The 27,537-nt window shown below is 31.4% G+C and overlaps 1 protein-coding gene and 1 non-coding gene across 3 annotated transcripts in view; one reads left to right on the forward strand and one right to left on the reverse strand.

Annotated features, from left to right (window-relative positions):
• The window catches only part of LOC135127121 (FERM and PDZ domain-containing protein 2-like), a 238,274-nt gene that overhangs the window by 50,504 nt on the left and 160,233 nt on the right, over window positions 1-27,537 (reverse strand). For both annotated transcript variants that reach the window (XM_064053455.1, XM_064053456.1), the window contains one exon: window positions 4,424-4,611. In XM_064053455.1, the coding sequence (XP_063909525.1) occupies window positions 4,424-4,611 (188 nt within the window). The remainder of the gene's footprint in view (window positions 1-4,423; window positions 4,612-27,537) is intronic.
• Trnaq-uug (transfer RNA glutamine (anticodon UUG)) lies at window positions 4,296-4,367 on the forward strand. Its single transcript has one exon. It is a non-coding gene; the product is annotated as a tRNA-Gln (tRNA).

The following is a 27,537-nucleotide window of genomic DNA, read 5'->3' on the forward strand; positions in this document are numbered from 1 at the left end:
AAAAAAATTCTACAAGAATCTCAAAAAAATTTGTTGAAAGTTGTTTCGACAGAACTTCCCTCGCTCCTGAAATTCAATGATAATTTTTTTGAGTCACCTGTATACACAAATCCAAAAAATATTAATGGAATAATAATTCATAAGCACAGACTCATCATATTTTATGCATTTTGGATAGGATTTATTCAGCAAAATTTTGGAGTGACGTCATCAATTTTTTGGGGGGGACGAGCAACTACATTTTGATCAACAATTTACCATGCTTATGATAACTTTAAAACATTTCCAAGATTTCAAAGCATTCGGTTTTGTAGTTTCTGATTAATAAAATACATTTACGCATTCATTAATTTTTTTGAGTTACCCTATATATAAATCATAAGTACAGACTCATCGTATTTTCCACATTTTAGAGAGGATTTATTCGGCACCCTTTTGAGCTGACGTCATCAATTTTTTGGAGGGGATAAGCAAATATATTTTGACTAAAAAAATGTGCAAAATATGATGAATTTTTTCTTGTGATTTATCTTTGCATTTTTTTAGATTTGCTTAAACAGTTGGCTCAACAAAATTAATGAATGAGTCAATTTATTTTATTGATTAAATCAGAAAGGGCTAGTTTTTGTTAAGATAAAACTAATTTGGCCCCTATTAAGGGATCTCATTTGCCAAAGTCAGTCTTATCTTGGCAGGTACTAGCCCCGCCCACCCACCCTCTCTTTTCTTGAAGAGTATATGATTTGCCAAAATTAGTATTATCTTAGCTAGTCCTTGCTAACGTAAGTCTTATTTTTGACAAATGACATATCCTCTGATAAAATAGGGGGCGGGTGAGCGGGGCTTGTACTTACTAACATAAGAATGATTGTGGCAGATGACACATCCTCTAAGAAAATAGGGGGCGGGTGGGCGGGGCTAGTACTTGCTTAGATAAGACTGATTTTGCCCCTATTAAACTTGTAAAAACTTGTTAAATTTAAAAGGCGTTAAATTACATATTTCCATAATAACGAATTAAATTCCTAAATCTGATATTTAGTGGAAAAAGATATTGAAAAATAATAATATTGTATTCCAAAAATGTTCTCGGAAAATACTCTGAGAAAAGCGGGGGCGGCTGATATTTAGTTTTAAACAACTCAGTCAATAATTTTTCGGAGACACCTGTATAAGCAAATTTAAAAAGTATTAATTATATATTAAAAATAAATCACAAGTAAAAACTCATCATATTTTGCACATTCAGTGTAGATTTAGGAATTTAACCCGTTACTATGGAAATTTGCAATTTAATACCTTTAAATTTTACAAATTTTTACAAGATTAATAAGGGAAAATCAGTTTTATCTTAACAAATACTGGGAACCCCCGCCCACCTTTTTTCCCAAAGGATATGTCATTTGCCAAAATCAGTCTTATGTTAACAAGTACTAGCCCCACCCACCCACCCTCTATTTTCTCAGGAGATATGTCATTTGACAAAATCAGTCGTATCTTACCAAGTACTAGCCCCGCCCACCCACCCCCCGTTTTTCGGAGGATATGTCATCTGCCAAAATAAGACTTATGTTAGCAAGTGCTACTTTTTTATTTTCTCAGAGGGTAGTACTTGCTAGTACTTGCTAAGATAAGTCTTATTTTGGCAATTGACATATCCTCTGAGAAAATAAGGGGGCATGTGGGCGGGGTTAACACTTGAGATAAAACGGATTTTGTCCCTTATTTTCCCAGAGGATTTGACATTTTCCAAAATCAATCTTATCTTATCAAGTATAGCCCCGCCCACCCGCCCCTATTTTCTTACACGCTAGGTGATTTGCCAAAATCAGTTTTATCTTACCAAGTATTAGCCCCGCTCCCCCTAGTTTCTCAGAGGATATGTCATTTGCCAAAATCAGTCTTGTCTTACCAAACACTGTCCCCGCCCACCCGCCCCCGCTTTTCTCAGAGTATTTTCCGAGAACATTTTTGGAATACATTATTAGTTTTCAATATCTTTTTCCACTAAATAATATAAGTAAGTGAAATGGAGAAAGGAGGTGGGCGGGGCTAAATTTATCTTTTTTCTAGTTTTATGACAAAGCAGTACCCCGCCCGCCCACCCCTTCTTCGTTGCAATGACTACTCTTAATATTGTTCAGTCATAGCTTAGCAAGTTTTAGCCCCGCCCGCCCACCCTTTTTTTTAGAAAAAAAATGTCATTTAACAAAATCAATCTTATCTTAACAAGTATCCCATTCACCCCTTATTTTCTTGGAGGGTATGTTAGTTGCCAAAATCAATCTTATCTTAGCAGATACTAGCGCCGCCCACACATGCTGTTCTCATTCTAACGATTTTATCTTTCTTCAGTTGAGATCCACGTTTCATTCGGACTAGACAAAATGAATCACTGAAGTGGAGGCGCCGTGGGTGGGCGGTGTAATTTTTTTGTTAAATTACTTATAATAATAATAATAATAATATGTATTTAATATCGAAAGAGATACAAGATCTATAAGACGACATACCAAAAATAAGTACTAAACGTATGCACAAGTAATGACAAAAAAAAGAAATACATAAAAACAAAAAACAATTAATTCATACAACTTAAAGATTTTTCAGATAGCTATTTAAAAAGGATAAACTTTCATTAAAAAAAATCAAGATTATTTGAAATTCTGTTTATAGAGTTGACTGTATGTATTATCTATAAGTCCATGAAACGTAAAATTTGTGTTACTTATTAATAAATTAATAGAAACAAATGTCATTTGTTATAATATTTTTTTATTTTTTATTTCTGAAGAAAAAAAAGCGAGAACGGGTGGGTGGGCGGGGCTAAGTTTAACTTTTTCCTACAGAATCTTTTATAAGCAAGCAATAGCCCCGCCCACCCACACTCTATTTTCTTAGGGAGCATATAATTTGCCACAATCAGTCTTATCGTAGCAAGTACTACACTGCACCAATCCAAGTTTATATACGTGTCCCTGCAAACATGTTGATGAGGTCATTACAAAATTGTGTAAAGTAAAAACTCAACTCAAAAATGCTAGATATGTTTCATTGTACTTTCGATGCGAGGGAAGTTCTGTCGAAACAACTTTCGACCAATTGTTTTAAATCATGATCGTAGTATTTAAAAGAATTTAATTTAACGTTGTCACACAATTTTGTACTCGAAAAAATAAAACAGTTACGTACAAACCTATATGTATATAAAGGATTTTTTTTAATTTGGATGCAAGGGTAAAAACTCATGGCGGATTCTAAAAACAACAGTATATAGTTTTTATCAAAAATTCAACAAAAAAAGCATACTACAAGTTATTGATAATAGTCATCAACATTAATGTTTATGTGGTTTAAGTGCACTTTCTGTTTTACCGTTTTATTATTCTCGATATCTATCTATTAAATACAGAAGTTTTTTTTTTTTTTGTAGGGAGAAATTTGAATTGGATTTTATTTTATTTTCACTACTTGTTTAGTGTGTGGCGAAGTGGAATGACATTTGGATAGTGGTATGACGAGTCGCAGTCAACATTAAAAGCTTCAAAATCAACCTAGGAATAAGACAAACATTTAAAAATTATAAAAGATCGTGCATCAAGTTGGCTTTGAAATTTCGTGAATTAGCCGCTTCGTTGTGATGATTGATGACTACTCGTCGTCTGCCACAAATGATAATCACCTCCGAACTTTCTTAAGCGTGATGACAATGTGCTTGCAGCAAAATAAAGACATTCCCAATTTCTTGTAGGAGTAACCAAAGCATGTAATATTCATATTTTATGTTATTTTTTGAGTGGTATAAATTGTTTGGTGGAACGAGCTTTTATCGCACATAAAAAACTATATGGTGTCTGTAAAATCCCGTCACTATTTACTGCAGTGAAATCTAGTATGCTATGACGTCAGTTATACACCCTAATACTACACAAATATGTATAAAGTGATTACATGGAATACGAGACAACTTTAGATTTTCCGAAAATAATCAATTTCAGTTTTTTCTGAGTCAATCGACTGCGTATATTCGTTGTTTACGACCTGCTGCTGCTGAAAGTTAAAAAACACCACCCTGTATTATAGCTACTTGGCTGAATCTAAATAAAAATGACGCACCGTAGCGTAAAAATTGATTTACGCATCCGCCCACAAAAATCGTTTCACGAATACCGTCACCACTGCACTCTCCACACCGTAAATCCAAACCAGTCAGTCAATACGAAAATAAGCCCGCGCGTGCAAAAACGGCATCCCCGTCCAAACAAAACTCGCCGCAAATAAACCGCCAATCACGCGGTTCCATGGTGTAACGGTTAGCACTCTGGACTTTGAATCCAGCGATCCGAGTTCAAATCTCGGTGGAACCTAATTTTTTTTCGCATCGATTCGCCGAATTGTGAAGCGTCGTAAATTAAAGTGTTACCTTTTCCGTCTCCGTGTCTGTGCACTGTTTGTTAGGCCTGTATTCAGGGGCTAAATACCCTGCCAGGTGCGCTGGGGGACCACATCCAAATACTGTGCTGCTCTGACATAGTTTCACTCTTCCCCTGGATGAAAGCATGAGGGTAGACGGTGTTACCAGAGGAATGCACGAATCACCTGAGGCGCCATCTGCAACAAACAACAGTTCTGTAAGGATGTGCCTCAAAGCGTTATTTGCATGTCACTGGGAACGCAATGTCAACTATTCGATATTTGCTGTTCGTGGATGATTTGAGGGCTTGAAGTATGCAAGCTCTTGTCTAAGACGCACAGACTAAAGATCATTTACAGCGAAAATTTAGGACATAAGTATTAACTTCATTTTTTAGGCTAGCTCAACTCGTATTTTTCTATAACGTGTAATTTTACCTTAACTAGTAGGAATATTTATTTGGCTTTTTATTTTATATTGTATTTTCAAAATAAAACGTCTAAATTCAATTGTAAAAAATGACGTACAAATAATTTCTGTTGTCAGATAGAGCAGATTTTAAGCTTTTAAACTGTCCTTTTGAATTTGGTCGATATTTATTTATAGCAGTGTAATGTAAGTTGGCACTACTCTCTGTCACTGATGGTTCACGGTCGGTTGTATAGTTTCCTATCTGTACAAGATTACCGAACAAAAAACTTTGTTATTAAATGTACAATACCACTCTGCCGTAACTGGAGAGGTGTTAAATGCATTTCTTCGTCATTTCCTTCTATTAAAATACACAGCGGGGAAAACAATAATTCAACAAACAATTTAAATTTCTTTTGAAGTTTGAAGTTGCAAAACTTGAAATTCTCGGATATTGATTTCGTCACCTAGGCAACGTTAGTGTCACCAACATATGCTACGCACAGAAAAAAAAGCACTAGTTTTTTTATAGTCCTGAAAATACAAAAAAAAAAATCAACAGAAAAACGTATAAAACCAATTTTTTTATGTATCGGTAAGTCTATAAGTTTGAAAAATTACCAAGAATTCTTGAAATCGTTACATTGTTGTTTTTTAAGGCCTAGTGGAGGAAGGAAATGAACTAAGTGGAGCTAGTCGAAATGTGCTGAATTTTTTATATGATTTTCAACTTAATTAAGCTAATAAAAATCGACACAGACAACAGATACATGACAGACGTCAGACAGACAGACAGACGGAACTTCGACTGTTTATGTTTATACATACAGAAAGAAAGAGTTCGACGATTAAGCACGTTTAAAATTCGCAGTTTACACACTAACTACATTTAAATCATCACTTCGTAAAAATTCTTTCGTGTAACATTTTTTCCACTGTTTTACTTCCACTTGCCAGCGAAATTTTTCTGGGCGTCTTGTGTTTACATTGCTTTAATTAGCGAATGAAGTGTTAACATAAATATACTCTTTCAATTTTGGTAATTTGGTTCTTTTTTGAATGTTATTTGGGTGTTATTCCTTCTATTATCGTAAACATTTTTAACTTTCTATTTACTTCTCTAATGGCAACTTAATTGGTAATTTTGAAGAATTTCCAATTTCCTGAATCTAATACTGGAATCACATGACAAAATGAAAATAAAAAAAAATGTTGCGTTTGGCTATATGTATTAATAAAAAACAATCAAAGTTAAGCATGTACTGATAACACATTTTCCCCTTGGTTGTTTGCTTTAAATATATTTGGTTTTGCCGGTGCCTGTCTTTAACCCTCCACGCATATTTTTATTTTAACTCGTCGCCTGAGAACTTGTTTGATTTACAAACCAGAGCGCGCACAGGCCAGTGTCGACTCTAAAGGTTCAGAAGCGATTTGATTGGTTTGTACTATAATTTCTGCGGGGAAATAGTTGTTTGGTCGGATTTTATAACGAAGTGAACATTTTTGAAAAAAAAAAAAAAAATCACATGTCACATGTTTCACTCGATTTTTTCGGGAAAATGTAGTTATTTTTATGCTTTGGAAACGTTGTGTTCTACATTGTATGAATTTTTAAATGTTTTTAGTAAGAATTTTTGTGGTTATTTGTGATACATTGTATGATATGTATTAATAATGAGAAAAAAATTAAAAACTAAAATCTTCGAAAATTTGAAAAATCGAAAACCTGAAAAATCGAAAAACCAAGGTGTCAAGAAATCGAAACATAAAAAAATTGTAAAACCGAAAAATTGAGAAATAGAAATGTTGAAGAACTGAAAATCAGAACATTGAAACGTCAAAAAAACGAAAAATCGAGAAATGATATCTCCTAAATTGAAAATCGAAAGATGGAAAAACTGGAAAATCGAAAAACCGAAAATCCGAAAAGTAAAAAATCCAAAAACATCGAAACATCTGAATCTCGATAAACGCAAAATCAAAAAATTTAAAAATTCGAAAAATTGAAATATTGAGAAATCGAAAAATCATGAAGTCCAAAAATCGAAAAATTGCAAAATCGAAAAACCTAAAAGCGGAGAAATAAAAAAACGGAAAAATGAAAACTGAGAAACCGAAATATGCCAAAATTAAAACACGAAAAGTTATAAATTGCAAAACTCATAAATCGAGAAACTGAACAATCAAAATATCGATAAGCCGGGAAATCAAAACATTAAAAAATCGAAAAATTTAAAAAATGAAAAATAAAAAAACCTAAAATTTGAAAAAACGAAAAATTGGAAACAGAAAATCTAAAACCGAGAAGTCGAAAAATCGAAAGATTACGAAATCGAAACATTTGAAAAATTCGAAAATTTGAAAAATTGAAATATGGAAGAACTGAAATGAAAAATCGAGAAATCCAAAACCATACAATTTTAAAAATTGAAAAATAAAAAAATCTGAAATTTAAGAATCGAAAAATTGAAAAATCGAAGAAGTAAAAAAATCGACACATCGAAAAATTCAGAAGACAAAAATCGAAAAGTACAAGAATTGAAATATTGAAAAATCTCAAAACTGAAATATCGAAAAACTGAAAAATGCAAGAAAACTGAGAATCTAAAAAATTGAAAAAATGAGAAATCAAAAAATCAAAAAAGTTAAGTCGAAAAATCGAAACCTAAAAAAAATCGAAAAATTGAAAAATCAAAAACCTAAAAAATTCAAATATCTAAAATTTAAAAACCGAAAAACGAAAAATCGAGAAATCAAAACTCAAATTTAAAAAATCGGATAATTGAAAATTGAAGCATCGAAAAACAGGAAAATCGAAAAACCGAAAATCCGAAAAATAAAAAATCCAAAAACCGTAAAATTGAAAATGCAAAAATCGAGAAATAGAAAAGTCGAAAAGTTAAAAATTGAAAGATAATAAATCGAGAAATTGAACAATCAAAATATCGAAGCATCCAAATCTCGATAAAAGCAGAAATCAAAAAATTTGAAAATTCGGAAAATTGAAATATTGAGAAATCGAAAAATCATGAAGTCCAAAAATCGAAAAATTCTAAAATCTAAAAATTGTAAAATCGAAAAACCTAAAAGCGGAGAAATAAAAAAACGGAAAAATGGAAACTGAGAAACCGAAATATGCCAAAATTAAAATACGAAAAGTTATAAATTGAAAAACTCATAAATCGAGAAACTGAACAATCAAAATATCGAAACATCCAAATCTCGATAAGCCGGGAAATCAAAACATTAAAAAATCGAAAATTTAAAAAATTAAAAATAAAAAAACCTAAAATTTGAAAAAACGAAAAATTGGAAACAGAAAATCTAAAACCGAGAAGTCGAAAAATCGAAAGATTACGAAATCGAAACATTTGAAAAATTCGAAAACTTGAAAAATTGAAATATGGAAGAGCTGAAATGAAAAATCGAGATATCCAAAAACATACAATTTTAAAAATTGAAAAATTAAAAAATCTAAAATTTAAGAATCGAAAAATTGAAAAATCGAATAAGTAAAAAAATCGAAACATCGAAAAATTCAGAAGACAAAAATCGAAAAGTCGAAGAATCGAAATATTGAAAAATCTCAAAACTCAAATATCGAAAAACTGAAAAATGCAAGAAAACTGAGAATCTAAAAAATTGAAAAACTGAGAAATCAAAAAATCAAAAAAGTTAAGTCGAAAAATCGAAACCTAAAAAAAACCGACAAACTGAAAAACCAAAAACCTAAAAAATTCAAAAATCTAAAATTTAAAAACTGAAAAACGAAAAATCGAGAAATCAAAACTCAAATTTAAAAAATCGGATAATTGAAAATCGAAGCATCGAAAAACTGGAAAATCGAAAAACCGAAAATCCGAAAAATAAAAAATCCAAAAACCGTAAAATTGAAAATGCAAAAATCGAGAAATAGAAAAGTCGAAAAGTTAAAAATTGAAACATAATAAATCGAGATATTGAACAATCAAAATATCGAAGCATCCAAATCTCGATAAAAGCATAAATCAAAAAATTTGAAAATTCGGAAAATTGAAATATTGAGAAATCGAAAAATCATGAAGTCCAAAAATCGAAAAATTAAGAAACCGAAATAGGCCAAAATCGAAAAAACGAAACGTTAAAAGTTGAAAAATTGGAAAATCGAAAATCTAAAAGCAGAGAAATAAAAAAACGGAAAATGGAAAAACTGAGAAACCGAAATATGCCAAAATAAAAAATCGAAAAGTTATAAATTGAAAAACTCATATATCGAGAAACTGAACAATCAAAATATCGAAACATCGAAATCTCGATAAACCGGGAAATTAAAACATTGAAAAATCGAAAAATTTAAAAAATGAAAAATAAAAAATTCGAAAATTTGGAAAAACGAAAAATTGAAAACAGAAAATCTAAAACCGGGAAGTTAAAAAATCGAAAAGTCGAAGAATTGAAGTATTGAAAAATCTCAAATGTCAATAATGAAAAAAAACTAAAAAATCCCAAGATCGAATCGTAAAAAATCGAAAAATATAAAAATCAGAAACCTAAAAAATTTAAAAATTGAAAAATCAAAAGCCTGAGAAATCAAAAAATTGAAGAGTTGAATAACTAATATATCGGAAAATCGAGAAATAGAGAAATCGAAAAATTGAAAAATGAAAGAAAAATTAAGAATGGATAATCTCAAAAATTGAAAAGTCAAAAAGTCAAAAAAATGAAGTGGAATTTTATATATATATATATATATATTTTTTGACAAACCCTATAAGTTAAAATAAAGACGCATCAAATAAAATAGAATCGAAAAACCAAGATGTCAAGAAATTGAAACATAAAAAAATCGTAAAGCCGAAAAATTGAAAAATCGAAAAATGTCAAATTTAAAAAATCGAAAAATTGAGAAACAGAAATATTGAAGAACTGAAAATCGAAAAATCGAAACGTCAAAAAATTGAGAAATCAAAACTCCTAAATTTAAAAAATCGAGAAATTGAAAAATCGGACAATAGAATATCCAAACATCGAAAAACTGGAAAATCGAAAAACCGAAAATCCGAAAAGTAAAAAACCCAAAAACCGTATAATTGAAAATGCAAAAGGTCGAGAAATTGAGCAATCAAAACATCTAAACATCTAAATCTCGATAAACGCAAAATCAAAAAATTTAAAAATTCAAAAAATTGAAATGTTGAGAAATTGGAAAATCAAAACATCGATAAATCGAAGTGATGAAGTCGAAAAATCGAAAAATTAAGAAACCGAAATACGCCAAAATCGAAAAGTTAAAAGTTGAAATACGCCAAAATCGATAAATTTAAAAGCGGAGAAATAAAAAAACGGAAAAATGGAAAAACTAAGAAACCGATATATGCCAAAATAAAAAATTGAAAAATTATAAATTCTCACAAATCGAGAAACTCAACAATCAAAATATCGAATCATCCAAACCTCGATAAACCAGGAAATCAAAACATTGAAAAAACGAAAAATTTAAAAAATGAAAAATTAAAAAATCGAAAAACTGAAAAATGCAAGAAAACTAAAAAATCCCAAAAGTGAAATATCCAAAAACTGAGAATGTAAAAAACTGAAAAACTGAGAACTTAAAAAATCTAGAAGTGAAGTCAAAAAATCGAAACGTAAGAAATCGAAAAATTTTAAAATCAAAAACCTTAAAAATGAAAAAAATGAAAAATCAAAAGCCTGAGAAATCAAAAAATTGAGGAGTTGAAGAGGAAAATCGAAACAGTCGAAATTCAAGAAATGGGAAAATCAAAACATCGATTAATTGAAAAATCGAAATATTTAAAAATTGTAAAATTGAAGAGAAAAATTGAAAAAACGTATAACTGAAATATCGGAAAATCGAGAAATCGAGAAATTGAAAAATGAAAGAAAAACTGAACAATGGATAAACTGAAAGATCTGAAAACTGAAATATCCAAAACTTGAAAAATTAAAAAATTGAAAAATTGAGAAATCAAAAAGTCAAAAAAATGAAGTGGAATTTTATATATATATATTTTTTGACAAACCCTACAAGTTAAAATAAAGACCCATCAAATAAAATAGAATCGGAAATGTCGGCATTTTTTTTTTTTTAATTTTCATATGTAAAGCGAGCGTTACAGATAGTTGCGTAGGTATTACACATGTATCTAAAGAACCGTTTTACTATTAGAAGAATTAAACAATAAAAATAATAGAATAAAAAACAAAATCAAGGTGCATTCATAAACCAAGAAGTGTATTATTTTATACAATTTAATTAACAGTTACTATGCAAAATTGTGAAGTGACGTCATCAAATTGTTGGGGGGAATGATTAGACAAATTTTGGTTAGCGCTTTAATATCTACATGATATTCCTAACAAACATCTAAAATTTGACAACAATCGGTCTGAGACTATCTATCTAATAAAAATGGATACCGACAACATATACATGACAGACAGCTAGGCAGACGACAGGTAGACGACATACAGACGGAACTTCGACTGTTTAGGTTTATGATTATATACATACAGAAGCGTTAGGGTAAGCCTATGTTTCTAGTGAGTTTTTCCATTGTAAACTGTCCTAAGCAATATTTCGGCAAGGATAGAAACGAATATGTAAATTCAGTGGTATATTCTGAAATTGTAGCTAAAATTGGGTGTCCCAATCTTGATTTGCTCAATAAAAAGAGGATGGTAACGCCGTCGGGAATTGAACCGTGACCCTCAATGTGCAAGGCAGAACGTCTCCCCACAAGTCATTAATAGGAACACGAAGGTTTAAACAACAATAATAATAAACAAAATCGAGGTCGATTCATAAACTACAAGTGCAGGAGTATATTATTTTATAAAATCTAAATGGTGTTGACTAAGGAAAATTTTAAAGTATCGTTATCACAGTGTTGGTGGAAATAATCGGAAAAAATTTGGTTAGAGTTTTACCATCAGATGACAAACGACAGACAGACAAACAGAAACGGGAGATCTATTTGTTCGTATTCTTAGGGTCATGAAACATCGAGAAAACATTAAAGTAGCCAGTATTAGGCTTAATATCAGGGCACTCCGCTAGTATCCTTTCGAGGGCATAGGACCCCAAGGCTCTAACTGGCTGTCACCCTTACCATGGTCCAGAGTAGGAGGGGCGACCGCTATTTAACGGGTGCTCTCCGTCAGCGAAGAACAGAGTTGCGCTCTCTAACTTCCCCCCAACTCAGGGTTATGTTTGGCAGAGCTTACGCAATTCCTTTCGCGAAGAGCGCATTGCGCGGAGAGCCGCAACTCTTGCTAACCCGTGACCTTTATTGAACATAATTGAACTATTGCTTCCCCACGTTCGAATTTTTACTAAATTTGTCTATATTTTATGGGCACGTTACTGCATACTATTGTAGTGCAGCTATGTTAAATTAATACAAAACAACATGATTTAAATTCGGTGCTCCAATCATTTCCACGTTCGAAATACGTATAATATATTGTTGAAATGAAGCGGTCCGTGTGCGGATTTATTTTGGTGTTTCATGAATGTTGATATGAATTATAAGCTTCACATTTTTCAATTTTTATTTGCGTCTGCGTGCTGGAAAATTGATATTAATCCTATTTTGTCCGTCCATCGTTATGTGTCAAATCAGGGATGAAGAGATTGAAGGACAATGAACCATAAACGCGTAATATTTCCATTTTTGTTGTGCTCTTCAATGGAAAGATCGATTTTCGAGCGCCATGTTACATTTAGTCCATTTTTGGGGACAAACTGTATATCCTGTTGTACGAAACACAATTAATTATTTGATGACAGAAAAATTAACTAGGAGTATTATTTAATAATTTATAGTACAAACCACTAAATCAAGAAAAAACACACACAACACGCACTTGAATGAAACAATAAGTAGATTGTGTTGTTATAACAGATAAAAGAAATTCAATTAGTGGATAAAGCTATTAATTTATCCTAAAGGACTGTTTCCACAACCGGTTACTACTTTACGCATAAAAGATAAATTATTGTAATTATTTCAACGCTGCTGCTCTATATAACTTGTAGTCGCGTGTTTGCAACAAAGTACATAGCAACCGGTCTTAAATATTCTCACGGTTTGCGAAAATAAAACAAATAATAATAATGGCAAAGAGCACACTAGAAGCTTTTAGTAAATTAAGGTTGATCCTAATCTATATTCTTTTATTTAGGTACTGTGGAAACGATTAAATAACTAATATATAAATTTTAAAAAATAATCATTTTATTACTCGCGATGATGAGGTCGTTAAAGACAACCAAGAAATGACGAGGCTCCAGAACAAAACCTGGGCGTACACCTTGTACATTAATTATGTTGGTAAGTTATAAATACCGAGCTTTCTTAACAAGTCTGTGTAAAACACTTGGACGATTAATCGCAACTTCGTAAAGTTCTAATTCATCTCAGTGAGGGAACATCGCGTTACCGAAAAAACGTATGAATCACCTGCAGCGCCATCTACAGCAAACAATAGTTCTGAAAGGATATGCCTCAAGCACTATTTGCATGTCACCCCATGCGCAATGTCAACTATCCTGTATTTGCGAAAAGTGCTTTTGATAGCCGATATCGACGTCTCTTGTTGTTGACACGACAAAACAAATCTTGAATTCATTCCCTATTTATTTCAATTCTTTTGCGAAATGGAACGATAAATTTTAACTCAACTGAAACCGTGAGGAGATAAATCGAGTGTTAAAGAAAAGACTTACCGGGGCGCCGAAATAAATGAAAGGAGTCGTAATCTGGCGGATTTTAAAGGATAACTTCTGCTCTGGACATAAATGAAACAAATTTCTTTGACATCAATGTTTTATTTTGGAGTAAATGTGGAGAATTCCATTTCTGATTCCTTCAACGAGTAAAAATAGATGTAAAAGGGGCAGAAGGTTTACGCGAATACCGCGCCCTTTGTCAGTGAATGATTACTTGGGGTACTTTGAAACATACTTTCCGGGCATTGTTCAAAATTATAAAGAAGAATGGGGATATCCACTTACATTATTCACTTTCTGACATGTTGGTTATGTTATTATTTTCATAAAAAAATTCTCCGGGGCTACGTGGAACCCAGATTATTCAGGTCGGAGTGAGTTACACACAAATAACACCCAAATTCGCAATCCGCTAATTAAAAATTTGAAAAAATTAATAAAATTCCTAGTCGTTAAGATTATTAATGAAAAGTACTTGTCCTAGAATTACTCTCAGTCTGATGATTTCGCAACCACTCCTGTGTAATTTTATAGACCGTGTTTTTAATTTACCGCACTTATAATAAATTTGGCCAATTTCGTAAATATTGATGTCTTGATCTAACAGGTGGACTGGCACACAATAAATCGTCTCAAGTCCTGATTTTATGCCTTCACATCAATAACGTTTCGTATCTAATGTCAAAATATAATAAATGATGCTATGTGGCATCAAATTGAGATGATCGTTTTATCCCGCTGAAATTCTGAAGTGTTTACAACACAAAACAGCGGAGATAATCGCGGAAAATAGAAATATTATTGTTTGGCAAACAAACACGCCGCTGTTCGATTTGATGTAGCTTTTCTTGAACACGCGCCAAAAATCCAGCTATTAATTAGGTCAGACTTTTCTTAAAGACGGAAAAGATTTATGGCGTTTATCTGTGATGGCTGTATCCAAAAAACGATCTGTTACAAATTTAAGTAAGTATGAAAGCTAATTCTGTACCGATTCCGGCCATTCTGAGAACAAAACCTTTTCAGTTCTTTTGTCACAATACTTCCAGCCATTATGTTGCATAGAACAATGCATACTCAAACTTCCACTTCTTTTTCTTGGTCGAAACCTTTCGAAACAGTTATTTTGCAACGCCACTGCGAATTTTTATTAGATTGGTGCCCTAAGGGCTCGAAAGACGCAGCGGCTAATGAAACAGTTATTGTTATTAGATTCCTACAAGACGCTTAAAAGTGGAGAATATGTGGCGAAACAACAAACAGAAAAAATTCAAGTAATTGTAAAACATATTAAATTTCATTTCCACTTCCTGAGCGTGAGCTTGTAGTTGTAATCGAGTGCATTGGACGACTGGCTACTTTTACGTTTTCTCAAAGCTTCATGACCCCTAGAGTATGAAAAAATAGGTCTTCCGTTTCCGTCTGTCTGTCAGTCTGTTTGTCTGAATGACGTCTGTCCGAATTTTTATTAGACCTTCGAAACTACTGGACCAATTGTTGTCAAATTTTATATGTGTATTAGGAACGTCGTGTAGATGGTAAAACACTAACCACAATTTTGAGATAATCCTTCACATATGGTTTCTAGATTTTTGAAAAAAAAAATCGAAATTGCAAAACCGAATGCTCTAAAACCTTGCAATCCTTTTACGGTTATCGTAAGCATGGTAAATCCTTAATCAAAATTTTTCAAAAATAATAATAATAATATTTTGAGATGATGTCCTACTTTGGTAGGGATGTTCATCCAAAAAAAAACAGACAAATAGACCGAAATGAGGGACCTATTTTTTCATATTCTAGGGGTCATGAAACGTGGAGAACACATAAAACCAGCCGGTCGTCCAATGAACTCCACTATAATCCTGTCTAAAGTGGGATTTATAAACTTGTTGTTGACGTCGAAATTCTCGCTGACGTTGCTTTTAGAGCTGAAAATTGTCTGATAATAATTTTGATGTTCAACTTTTGCCATATTTAAAGGGGTTGTAAAAGAAAAGTGGTGGATTTAAGTTAATTACTACAAAAATGTACCATTTTAAATATATTTTAAGTTTCTTGTTCTTAAAATAAGTCTACAGATATTAAGAAAAAAATGCAAAATGTGGCCCCGCCCACGCGCCCTATCTCAATTGTGATGATTTTTTGATTCGTCGTGAGTCAAGAAGGCGGTGCTTAACTGCAAAATGCTTATTTCTCTACGAGAAATTAAAAACATGTTTTTGAGTATCGTGTTAAGATTAAGCCCCATCCATACCTGCCCTGATCTAAATCCTAACAAAGTTTTCATTAGTTGCCAAACCCAGGGGCGGAGCTTAATTGAAAAATTCATATTACCCTACTAAAATTTACTATTTTCAACATGTTTTAAGTTTCTAAGAATAAAAAAAAAAAAAAAATCAGCACAATTGAAATCGGGTGGGTGGGCGGGTTTTATATTTTGCCTTTTTTTCTTAATATACATCCTATTGTTTGAACAACACATACTCTAAAACATGTTTAATTTCTTATGAAGACACAAGTACTTTGCAGTTAACCTCCGCCCCCTTGGTTCACGGGGAATAAAAAAATCATTACAATTGGGATAGGGCGGGTGGGCGGGATTAAATTTTGAGTTTCTTCTTTTCGAAGTAAGTCTACGTATACTAAGGAGCAGAATTTAATTGCAAAATCCTTATTATTTCTCTACAAGAAACTACCACTTAAGACATATTAACTCTCGTGTTATTCAAAGAATAACATGTATATTAAGAAAAAATTAAAACCAAAGATTAAGCCCAACCCATACCTGCCCTGATCTAAATAGTAATGAAGTTTTTATTCCTTGGTAGATCTAGGGGCGGAGCCTAATTGCAAAATCCATATTTCCTTACAAAAATTTACCGTATTAAACGTGTTTCAAGTTTCTAAGATTAAAAAAAATAATCACAATTGAGATATGTACAAGGAAACATCGAGTTTCCAATTAGGCTCCGCCCCATAATTACAACATGTTTTTTTGCAAAAATGTACCATTTTAACCATGTTTTAAGTTTCTTGTTGTGAAAAATATATAAAGAAAAAAAGGGAAAATATAAGCCCCGACCACCCGCCCTACCTCAATTCTGATGATTTTTTTTATTCATCGTAAGCCGAGGGGCGGAGCTTACTTGTAAAATCCTTATTTTTCTACGAGAAATTACCATGTGGAATATGTTCTTAAGTAATCGTGTTATATAAAAAAAAACTAAATGTACTTATTAAAAAAGAAAACCAAAGGAGAAGCCCCACCCCTTCCATCTCGGTCGCAATCGTGAAGAGTATTTCATTCGTTGTCAGACCGAGGGGTGGAGCGTAATTGCAAAATCGATATTTCTATATACAAATTTACCATTTTAAACATGTTTTAAGTTTCTTATTGTGAAAAAATTACTTCACATATTAAGAAAAAAATAGCAAAATATAAGCCTCGACCATCCGCCCTAGCTCAATTGTGATGATTTTTTTAATCGTCGTGAGCCAAAGGGCCAGAGCTTAATTGCAAAATCATTATTTCTCTACAAGAAATAAAAAAAAAACATGTTTTTGAGTATCGTGTTGTTCAAAGAAAACTATATATACAGTATATCCCCGGATTGAGTTCACAAGAGGAAAAAAACTGTATTTTTTACAAAAAATGACACAGGAATAACATTTTTTGCTTAATTCAAAACGAATAAATCTGCAATTAAAACTTCAATATTCCTGGTCTGTACTCTTAAAATTATTTTTTTCATATTTCTTAGTTCTTCGTTACTTTTAGTTTTTTTCGATTTTAAGGACACAGCCTGATAATATTAAAATTTTAATTGCAGTTTTCTTCGTTTTGAATTAAGCAAAAAATGTTATTCCTATGTTATTTTTTTGTAAAACAGAAAATACAGTTTTTTTTCCTCTTGTGAACTTAATCCGGGGACATACTGTATATATTAAGAAAAAAACAAGCCCAAAATTAAGCCCCACCCATATCCATCCCAGGCTCAATTGTGATGGATTTGCTAAGATAATACTGATTTTGGCAAATGACATAACAGCTGAGAAAATAGGGGGCGGGTGGGTGGGGCCAGTACGATAAGACTAATTTTGGCAAATGGCATATCCTCTAAGAAAAGAGAGGGTGGGTGGGTGGGGCTAGTACTTGGTAAGATAAGACTGATTTTGGCAAATGACATTTCCTTTAAGAAAGTAAAGGGAGGGTGGGCAGGGCTAGTACTTGCTAAGATAAGACTTATTTCGGCAAATGACTGAGAAAATAGGGGGCGGGTGGGTGGGCCCAGTACTTGGTAAGATAAGAGTTATTTTGGTAAATGACATATCCTTTAAGAAAAGAGAGGGTGGGTGGGTGGGGCTAGTACTTGGTAAGATGAGACTGATTTTGGCAAATGACATATCCTTTAAGAAAGTAAAATAACAATATTAAATCTTCTCGGGACTCCCAACTGTGTTCTTTTAAAAAGGTGGAACCTTCTTTTTTTCTATTACACTGTGACTAGTACCTTCTATACTCAATGACAGGGAAATCAAAACACCCAGTAATAGTAAGCACATTTTAATAATTTTATGATCAAAATTTGAAGTGATTCAAAAACATAACGTGTTAATGGTCCCGGACCAAAATTTTCGAAAAATTCAGTTTGAAATGAAATTTTTCAAACATACATCTTCAAAATTGTCATTTTTCATTTTATCAGTTGTGGAAAAATTATTGGAATTTTTGAAGATATGATATGAAGCCCAAAATTTGTAATCTGTAAGAACCAGTTGAAATCTACAAGAAAATATCTTTGAGTAATTTCCAATTCATTCGTTGTCAGACCGACGGGCGGAGCCTAATTGCAAAACCGATAGTTTCTTACAAAAATTTACCATTTTAATCATGTTTTACATTTCTTGTTGTGAAAAGAAGACTACAAATATTAAGAAAAAGGGGTGAAATGTAAACCCTTGTATTTATAACATTATAATCTGTTTTTGAGATGAATTTCAATAAATCTAGTTGATTTAAACGTCGAGAACTATCTTCAACAGCTTGGAAAACAAGGGTGGGTGGGCGGGGCTAGAATTTGATAAGATATGACTGATTTTGACACTTTTGACACCTTCGACCATTTTCGAAAATTAGCTAGACATTTTCGTGTAGATTTACACATCCAGATATTATTTTCGGTCTCGTTTCATCGAAAATTTCTATCGTTCTTCCAAAATGGTCGATTGAAATATAGCAATTTTTATAGTTCCAGTAGCAAATAGTATAAAAATTGACGATTAGAGCTTTTTTTTACTTTTTCCACATTCTAGATTCTATAAGTTTCCACTCCTACTCCATAGAAGAACATAATTAGCCCCGCCCACCCACCCTGCCTTCATTTTATTTATTAATTTTATCCGGTGTGAATGTAATGATCTTATAGTGAGCAGAAATAAAATTAGTCTTTAGAATGACAGCGCTCGGGGTGGGGGAGGCTAGTACTTAATAAGATAAGACTGTTTTCGGCAAATGACATACCTTCCAAGAAAACAATGGTGGGTGGGCGGTGCTAGTATTTTATAAGATATGACTGATTTTGACATTTTTGACACCTTCGACCATTTTCGAAAATTAGCTAGACATTTTCTTGTAGATTTACATATCCGGATTTCATTTTCGGCTTCGTTTCTTCGAAAATTTCTGTCGTTCTTCCAAAATTGTCGATTGAAGTTTAGCAATTTTGATAGTTCCAGCAGCAAATAGATCAAGTTAGGTCAAATCAGTTAAGTCAAGTCAGAACAAGTTAGACCAGGCCAGGTAAGATCAAGTCAAATCAGGTCAAGTCAGATCACGTCAGGTCAAGTGGAGTCGGATACATATTTTTTCAATAAAACTATAAATTGAAATATCGGGATGAAATGTATTTTTGGGGATTCATGTTTTTCTGGATATTATTATACTACATGATTGGTTCAATTATTGATACAAAATTTCATATAGTCAGATCAGGTCAAGTCAGATCAAGTCGGTTCAAGTTAGATCAAGTCAAGTTGGGTCAAGTTAGATCAATTTGAAACAGTAGGATGGGATATTTAACCTTCGCATACATTTTTTTGAATAAAGCAGATTCAAAAAGATTTTTCTAGATTGATGCTGCTGTTTTCTTGCAAATGTCTGAAAAAAAAATCTGTGAACTTCGAACTATTGGGCGTATTCAAACGTAAGTCATGTAACTACACACACTGATAATCAAAATCTGAACAAGGGTACAATCTAACAAATTTCCTGTGAAAGCTTCTAGTAATATTTTTTTTAACGAATATAAATAAGAAAATTAGTAGAAATTAGTAGATTAGCTGACAATAATTGTGAATAATTTTTAAAGAGATGTCATGTTTTTGAGAAAAAAAAGAAAACGTTTGGGAGAATTGCCAGTACAGAGGACTACATCAGGCATAGTTTTAGGCGATCGTCGGTCACTCTTACCTGATGCAAATGAAACTATATTAAAGAGTAGATACTTTCCTATATTCCCGCATATATTTATTTTCTTGGAATTTGTAGGGTATGCATTGTGACCTAGGGCAAAAGAGTCACTTTACGTACTATGTGCAGGGCCATAAAGCAGCGTTTTAGTCCCAAGAGAGCAAAAGCTACTTTTTTTACTAAGTAGAATAAAATTATAATAAACAATAATCGAATAGTCACTAACCGGCCAAAATAACTATAGTTACTTGTTGATCATCTTTTGTCACAAAAATGTACACCTGTGATAATATAATAATAATAATTTTTTCGTTTTTACTGATTACTGGTACGTTTTCCCACACTTTGTGCGTTAATTGACTAGAATTGTTGTTTTCATTTGTTGTCTTCCCCTTTGATCGGACTTTAACTGTGTCAAAAAACAGTTTTTATCAAAACTTCAGATCATTGTGGAATAATCTCAGGTAATGAACACAGAGGAATGACTATGGTCAGTGTTACAAACGACTTTTTTAGGTTAGGATGGGTTATTCTTTGGAGCAAGACACGTAGACTTGATGGCAGCTATTTAAAATATTAGGGTTTCAGTGAACAGGCCATTAAATGGCTTAATATTTGTGGACCCCATTATCTCTAGCAAAATTTTATTTTCGTGGAATTAGTGCTGTCAACCAGAAAAATGTCCCACCTACTTCAGGCGATTTTCCTTCAAGTTGGCAGCACTGCACACTCCCGCAATTTGATTGGTTGAGAACCCAATGTCAACGGCAACGAAACGGCGAAAGTTAAAAGTTGGTCATTTCGAACGTCACCCCAACGGCGTGCCAACTTTCAACGGCAACGTCAACGCTGAACAGCAACGTCAGCGGCAAGTTTAATAAATCAACCTTTAGTTACGCTTAGGTAGTAAAAAGCACAAATGGACCACGTTAACCAAAAACGTACTAAGCAACAAAATTGCAATTTAAGTAATACTATAGTAAACTTTCATTAAAAACTAAAAATTTGTATTAATGTCGGAATAAAATTTTTGCCTGAAGAATACATGAGTTTATTATGAATGTAGTCTATTTTGTTAATGTCATCAAAAACACCCAGTCCTTTACAGTTTTAAAGAAGCATTTTGGCGCTTGGTTCTTTTTTGAGAAAATTTTTTGAAAAATATTATATATATTTATATTAATTTAACGACCTGCTATAAAAAGGAACATATGCCATGAAACAAAAACAAAAATGGTTAAGTTAAATTTGTTTCCCCTAATTCGAAATCGATATCATCTGAAAAACCCTGCACATGAAATTCACAGTTTATTCCCCGTAAGTTTTTGTAAAAGAGTTTTGCATCCTCGGGAATAAAAGGACATAATGTTTTTAGATCTGCCAACTTTTTACGCGATATTGCTTGTCCATTGGGCCATAATGTAGACAATTTTCCAAAATTTTTAGAAGTCTTTTTCTTTTATGCATCAAAACTTTATTGTAGATCTCATTTTCCTGATTACTTTTCATAAAAGTAGAAAGCTTTAGTAAGTTTAATCACTCTTGTTTTCAAGCATCTAATTTTTTGTTCATGTATGCCTTCTATTTGTGACACTAGATTCTAAATCAGCTTCACTACAAAAATCTTCTCTCTGCATAAACTAAATAATAAGTGGATTTTTCTTTGTACAATTTAACATAATATTGGCGTAATCTTGTGGCGTATATACTTACTGACTCCAAAATCTTTGTCATTAGCTAAAAAACTATGTTCCGAAACAAAAAATTTCAAATAAATCGTTTGTTAAGTAGAATGTTGCTATAAAATTGTTCTAGCATGAATACAGTTTTTACATTACTATTTTGACGCCCACAAGAGTCAGACCACAGAGTCAGTTCTGTTATATCCTTTTTGGTAAAATTTTCAGTAGGTATTAAGCTCTTAAAACAAGATTCCACCTTTTGTGCGCCACGACCTATTTTCTTTTTTTCCAAATAAAATAGGGTCCTTTCCTTGTTTTACCGGAGTAAATACCCTCGTTATAAAGCTAAAATTGACGCTTATAAAACACTAAGTTTGTAGAATAGTTACAAGGAAACAAAGCATTGCACAAGCAATTAAAAAAAGTGCTGTGTCGCTTGGTACCTTTTTGATTAAATTATAATCCCAGATTTATTAAAGGCGCATAGTTCTACCTCAAATTTTGGTATAAAAATAATTAAGACAAATAAAGTATTTTTACAAATTAGTTTTTGACATTAAATTCTGACTGTTAGGATGTTTAACTCATTTTTTGCGATTTGGCGCTTAGTACGTTTTGGGTTAACATCGTTCAAATGTACTATGTGTAGTTTTGCAGACTTGGCACAAACTTATCATAACTAAACTAATAAAGGAGTTTCCTTTTTGTGTTGTAATTTCTTTTTCATCCAGTTGAGTAACTTCGCTTTGAAAAAATGCGACAAGATATTTCTCTATTTTTCGGGTCATAATACGCCACGAGAACGTAAATCCTCGCGAAATTAATCTTAATAAACCTCTTACGTAGTAGGGCCGGCAAAATTTAAAAATATTGTCAGGGAGAAAGAAGAAAGCGCGTCGCTTTTTCGCAGCCACTAATTGTTCGCGAGAGCTCATTGGGGAAACATCTACAAACACTCTCGACTGCACTTCTAGGTCTTACACGGCCCATTACCGCTGAAACTTGCAGCCGCAAATTGCAAGCACGAATATATTGTTGAACTTAAGCGAAGGTGCGTTCCACTCGCTTAATTTATGCGGGGTTGGAGTCACGCCGAATGTAAATTGTTTTAATCAAATTGTCAAAGGATTTGGCATCTGTGAAATTAAAAACGGCTTGCCGCAATTTCATCAGTCACTCTCATTTCGGATTCAAAAATGCATTGTAATAGAAGCCGGATTCATCGCCATTACCCCCGTTTAACTAATACGAAATCGTCCGATATTCCGGGCGTCGCTGCAATCCGCCCTCGTGTATTTTCCTAATTGCGACTTTTAGAACTTAATTTCATGACTACCGTACCAACTAAATGATGGAAATTGTTTTGTGCAGGAGAGGCGTTTAATTATTTTTGCTTTCGCTGCGGACGGGACGAAGGTGAAGAATAATTTGTACGGAGTTTTAGTTTTCACGACTTGTATAACTCGCCGGCGTATCGTTCGAAGGAGGGCTTTGCTCTCTATAGTTCCGGAAAATTTACTCAGCGCAGATTGTTATGCGAAATTATAAAGGGCTGTTGCGGATGCGTGGCTTTCTAAATGCGAACGGGTAAATTATATTACGCTATCGGCGAGACCTTGCATTATGGAATATAAATGGAAATTTTACTGGTTCATTTTATAGTGAGGAGAGCGGATTTCTGAACCCTAAAATGATAAGCACCTACCTATTTAACAGATTTTACTTTTTATGTACTCATCCCATTTTGTTAAGCTGCAGAAGGCTCTAAAGATGTTAAATTTTTTCAGAGACGGGAGAAAAATTCTTAATTACGCCTTAAAATTACCGCGATCAAATTAAAAAGTCTAAATTCGTTGAACAGGTGGTTTACAGGAGTTCAGTCATGTTTTTTATTCTCCTTAATGACCCTTTAACCTATTCAATCCAAACTCATTCTACATTTCGGTGTATGAATATGAATTGTTTTTTTGTCTTACTTCATACACACCGCACAATAAAGTAAAAAACTGGTCGAAAGTTATTTCGATAACTTCCCTCGCCTATGAAGTACAGACCAACAAATCCCGCTTCTTTGAAAAATTATAAATTTTTTTCGATTTTTGTTTTCTGACAACCTCTAGAAAGTTAAAACCAGTGAGGTAAATAACACTCCCGCAGCTTTTTTAACTTGAATTTTTCATTTTTTTTTTGGTTCGTGTTTTCAAGTTTTTAAATTTTTCAGTTTTTCAATTTCCCAACTTCTGAATTTTTCAGATTTTGCAATTTTTCGTTTCGTTTTTTTTTTCTCTAATTTTACTTTTTCAATGTTCCAATTTTAAATTTTTTGCAGTTTTTAATTATTTTTGTTTCCTGAATTTTCCGACATTTTTACATGTTTCAGTTTTTCGATTTTCCAACTTTTGGATGTCTCAATTATTATATTTTGCAATTTTTCGTTTGGTTTTTTATTTTTTTAATTTTTCGGTTTTTCTGTGTTCTGATTTTATCATTCTTCATTTTCCAATGTGAAATTTTCGATTTAGACTTTTTCAGTTTTTCAAGTTTTAAATTTTTTAATTATTCGTTCTTTTAATTTCTCGATTTTTCAATTTTTCGTTCCCTCAGTTTTTGATTTGCAATTTGTTTAGCTTTCATTTTAAATATGAAATTATAATTTTTAAAATTTTTCAGGTTTCCAATAATACGACTTTTTAATTTCTGATTTTTTGATTTTTAATTTTTGAATTTCTCGATATTTAATTCTTTAGTTTTTCGACTTTCCAATTTTGACGATTGTATAATTTCGATTCTAAAATTTTTGGGTTTTGCAATTTTTCGATTCTTCACTTCTACGATTTGCAATTTTTCGTTTTGTCAGTTTTTCGATTTTTCGAATAAAAAAAAATTTAAAATTGAAAAATCAAAAATAAGAAAACGAAAAAGTATAAAATGAAAGCTTTGAAAATTTATAAAAGGTGGAAATCAAGAACTTGAAAAATCGAAGAAACGAAAATTGTTAAATTAAAATATTGAAAATTAAAGCAATCGGAAAATGGAATTGAAAAATCCAAGACTGAAAATTTGAGAAATGGAATAAAGGAAAAATGATAAAATAGAAAGAAACATTAAAAAATAAAGGAAATAAAAAAACAAAAAATTCTGGCATAAAATCTAGAAAATGAAAATGAAAAAATCAGGAAAGTGAAAAATAAAATTAAAATTTAGATTCTACAATTTTTGGCTTTTGTAATTTTTCAATTCGATTTGCTTTTTCTTCTTTCCTATTTTTCGATTCATCATTAATTTTTTCGATTTTTAGTTTTCAATGTTTTCATTTTTGGTTTTTTCACTTCTCCGATTTGTGATTTTTCGATTTGCCACTTTTTCGATTTTGCAATTTCTCTTTGTAAGTTTTTCGATTTTTTAATTTTCCCAATTTTTAACTTTTTCGATATTTCAACTTTTCGAATAAAAAAAAAATTGCAAAATTGTAAAATTGAAAAATCAAAAATGAGAAAACGAAAAAGTATAAGTGCAAAATTGAAAAACGAAACATTGTAAAATCAAAATATTGAAAACAAAAAATCGGAAAATCGGATAATGGAGGAATCCAAAAATTGCAAAATCGAAAAATTTGAAAATTGGAAAAATTGAATAAACGAAAAATTATAAAACCGAAACATTAAAAAAATTGCAAATTTTCGATTCGATTTGTTTTTTCTTTTTTCCAATTTTTCGATTGATTAATCTTTTTGATTGTTAGTTTTTCGATGTTTTAATTTTTTTTTCTTCACTTCTACGATTTGCAATTTTCGATTTGCCAGTTTTTCGATTTTGCAATTTCTCGTTATCAGTTTTTCGATTTTCTTATTTTTTCCGATTTTTAATTTTTGATTTTTTAATATTTCCACTTTTCGAATAAAGAAAATGGAAAATTGTAAAACTGAAAAATCAAAAATGAGAAAACGAAAAAGTATAAAACGAAAACTTTAAAAAATTTAAAAAGGGGAAATCAAGAACTTGAAAATTTGAACAAACGAAAAATTTTAAACATTGAAAGATTAAAAATTGGGAAAACTTAAAAGTCGAAAAGTGCAAAATCGAAAAAACGAAAAATTGTAAAATCAAAATAACTGAAAATTAAAGAAATCGGAAAATCGGATAATTGAGAAACCCAAAAATTGCAAAATTTAAAAATTTAAAAATTCGAGGAATTGTAAAATCAAAGACTGAAAATTTGAAAAATGGAGTAAACCAAAAATCATAAATCGAAAGAAACGTTAAGAAATAAAGGAAATGGAAAAAGAAAAATTCTGGCATAAAATCGAGAAAATGAAAATTAATAAATCAGGAAAATGAAAAATAAAATTCAAATTTCGATTCTACAATTTTTGGCTTGTGCAATTTTTCGATTCGATTTGTTTTTTCTTTTCTCCAATTTTTCGATTCATTAACTTTTTCAATTTTTAGTTTTTCAATATTTTGATTTTTCGATTTGCCACTTTTTCGATTTTTGCATTTTTTCCAATTTTTATCTCTAGATTTTTCGACTGTTCGAAAACAAAAAATAGAAAAATTGTTAAATTGAAAAATGAAAAATGACAAAACGAAAACGTATAAAATGAAAAGTTTGAGAAATTTATAAAGTGAAAATCAAGAACTTGGAAAATTGAAGAAACGAAAATTTAAATATAGAAAGGTTAAAATTGAGAAACTTAAAAACCAAAAAACGTAAAATCGAAAAAACGAAAAATTGTAAAATCAAAATATTGAAAACTAAAGAAATCGGAAAATCAGATAATTGAGGAAACCAAAAAATGCAAACTTGAAAAATCGAGGAATTGAAAAATCCAGGGCTGTAAATTTGAAAAATGGAATAAACGAATAATTATAAAATTGAAACGTTAAAACATAAAGGAAATGAAAAAACGAAAAATTGTGACATAGAGTTTAGAAACTGAAAATTAAAAAATCAAGAAAATGAAAAATAAAATTCAAATTTCGATTCTACACTTGGGTTTTGCAAATTTTCGATTCATTAATTTTTCCGACTTTTAGTTTTTCAATGTTGTAACTTTTCATTTCTTTACTTCCATGATTTGCAATTTTTCGATTTGCCACTTTTTCGATTTTGCAATTTCTCGTTTTGCCACTTTTTCGATTTTCTAATTTTTGATTTTTCAATATTTTAATTTTCCGAATAAAAAAAATGGAATATAGTAAAATTGTAAAATTGAAAAATAAAAAAGAGAAAACGAAATGAAAACTTTAAAAAATTTAAAAAGTGGAAATCAAGAACTTGAAAAATTCAAGAAACGGAAATTTTAAAAATCGAAACATTAAAAATTGCGAAACTCAAAAGTCTAAAATTGCAAAATCGAAAAATTCTAAAATCAAAACATTGAAAATTAAAGAAATCGGAAAATCGGAGAATAAAGGAATCCAAAAATTGCAAAACTGAAACATTTAAAAATTGAAAAATCAAAGACTGAAAATTTCAAAAATGAAGTAAGTAAACGAAAAATTATAAAACGAAAAAACGTAAAAAAATAAAAGAAATGAAAAAACGAAAAATTGTGGCATAAAATCTAGAAACTGAAAATTAAAAAATCAGGAAAATGAAAAATGAATTTCAAGAACTTCAAAAATTGAGGAAATGAAGCATTGAAAAATAGAAACATTAAAAACTGAAAAATCGAAAAATGAAAAACCGTAATATCAAAAACTGTAACTCGAAAAATAGAGAAATTGGCTAATTTAAAAGTTGAAAATTAAAAATTGAAGAATTGAGAAATTCAAGTCAAAAACGCTGCGGGAGATTACGCCATTGGTTTTTGCTTTACAG

This window comes from Zophobas morio, unplaced genomic scaffold, assembly GCF_036711695.1.
Source record: "Zophobas morio isolate AGI-343-1 ecotype UQ-CSIRO unplaced genomic scaffold, CSIRO_AGI_Zmor_V1 ptg000011l, whole genome shotgun sequence".
Taxonomy (NCBI): Eukaryota; Metazoa; Arthropoda; class Insecta; order Coleoptera; family Tenebrionidae; genus Zophobas; species Zophobas morio.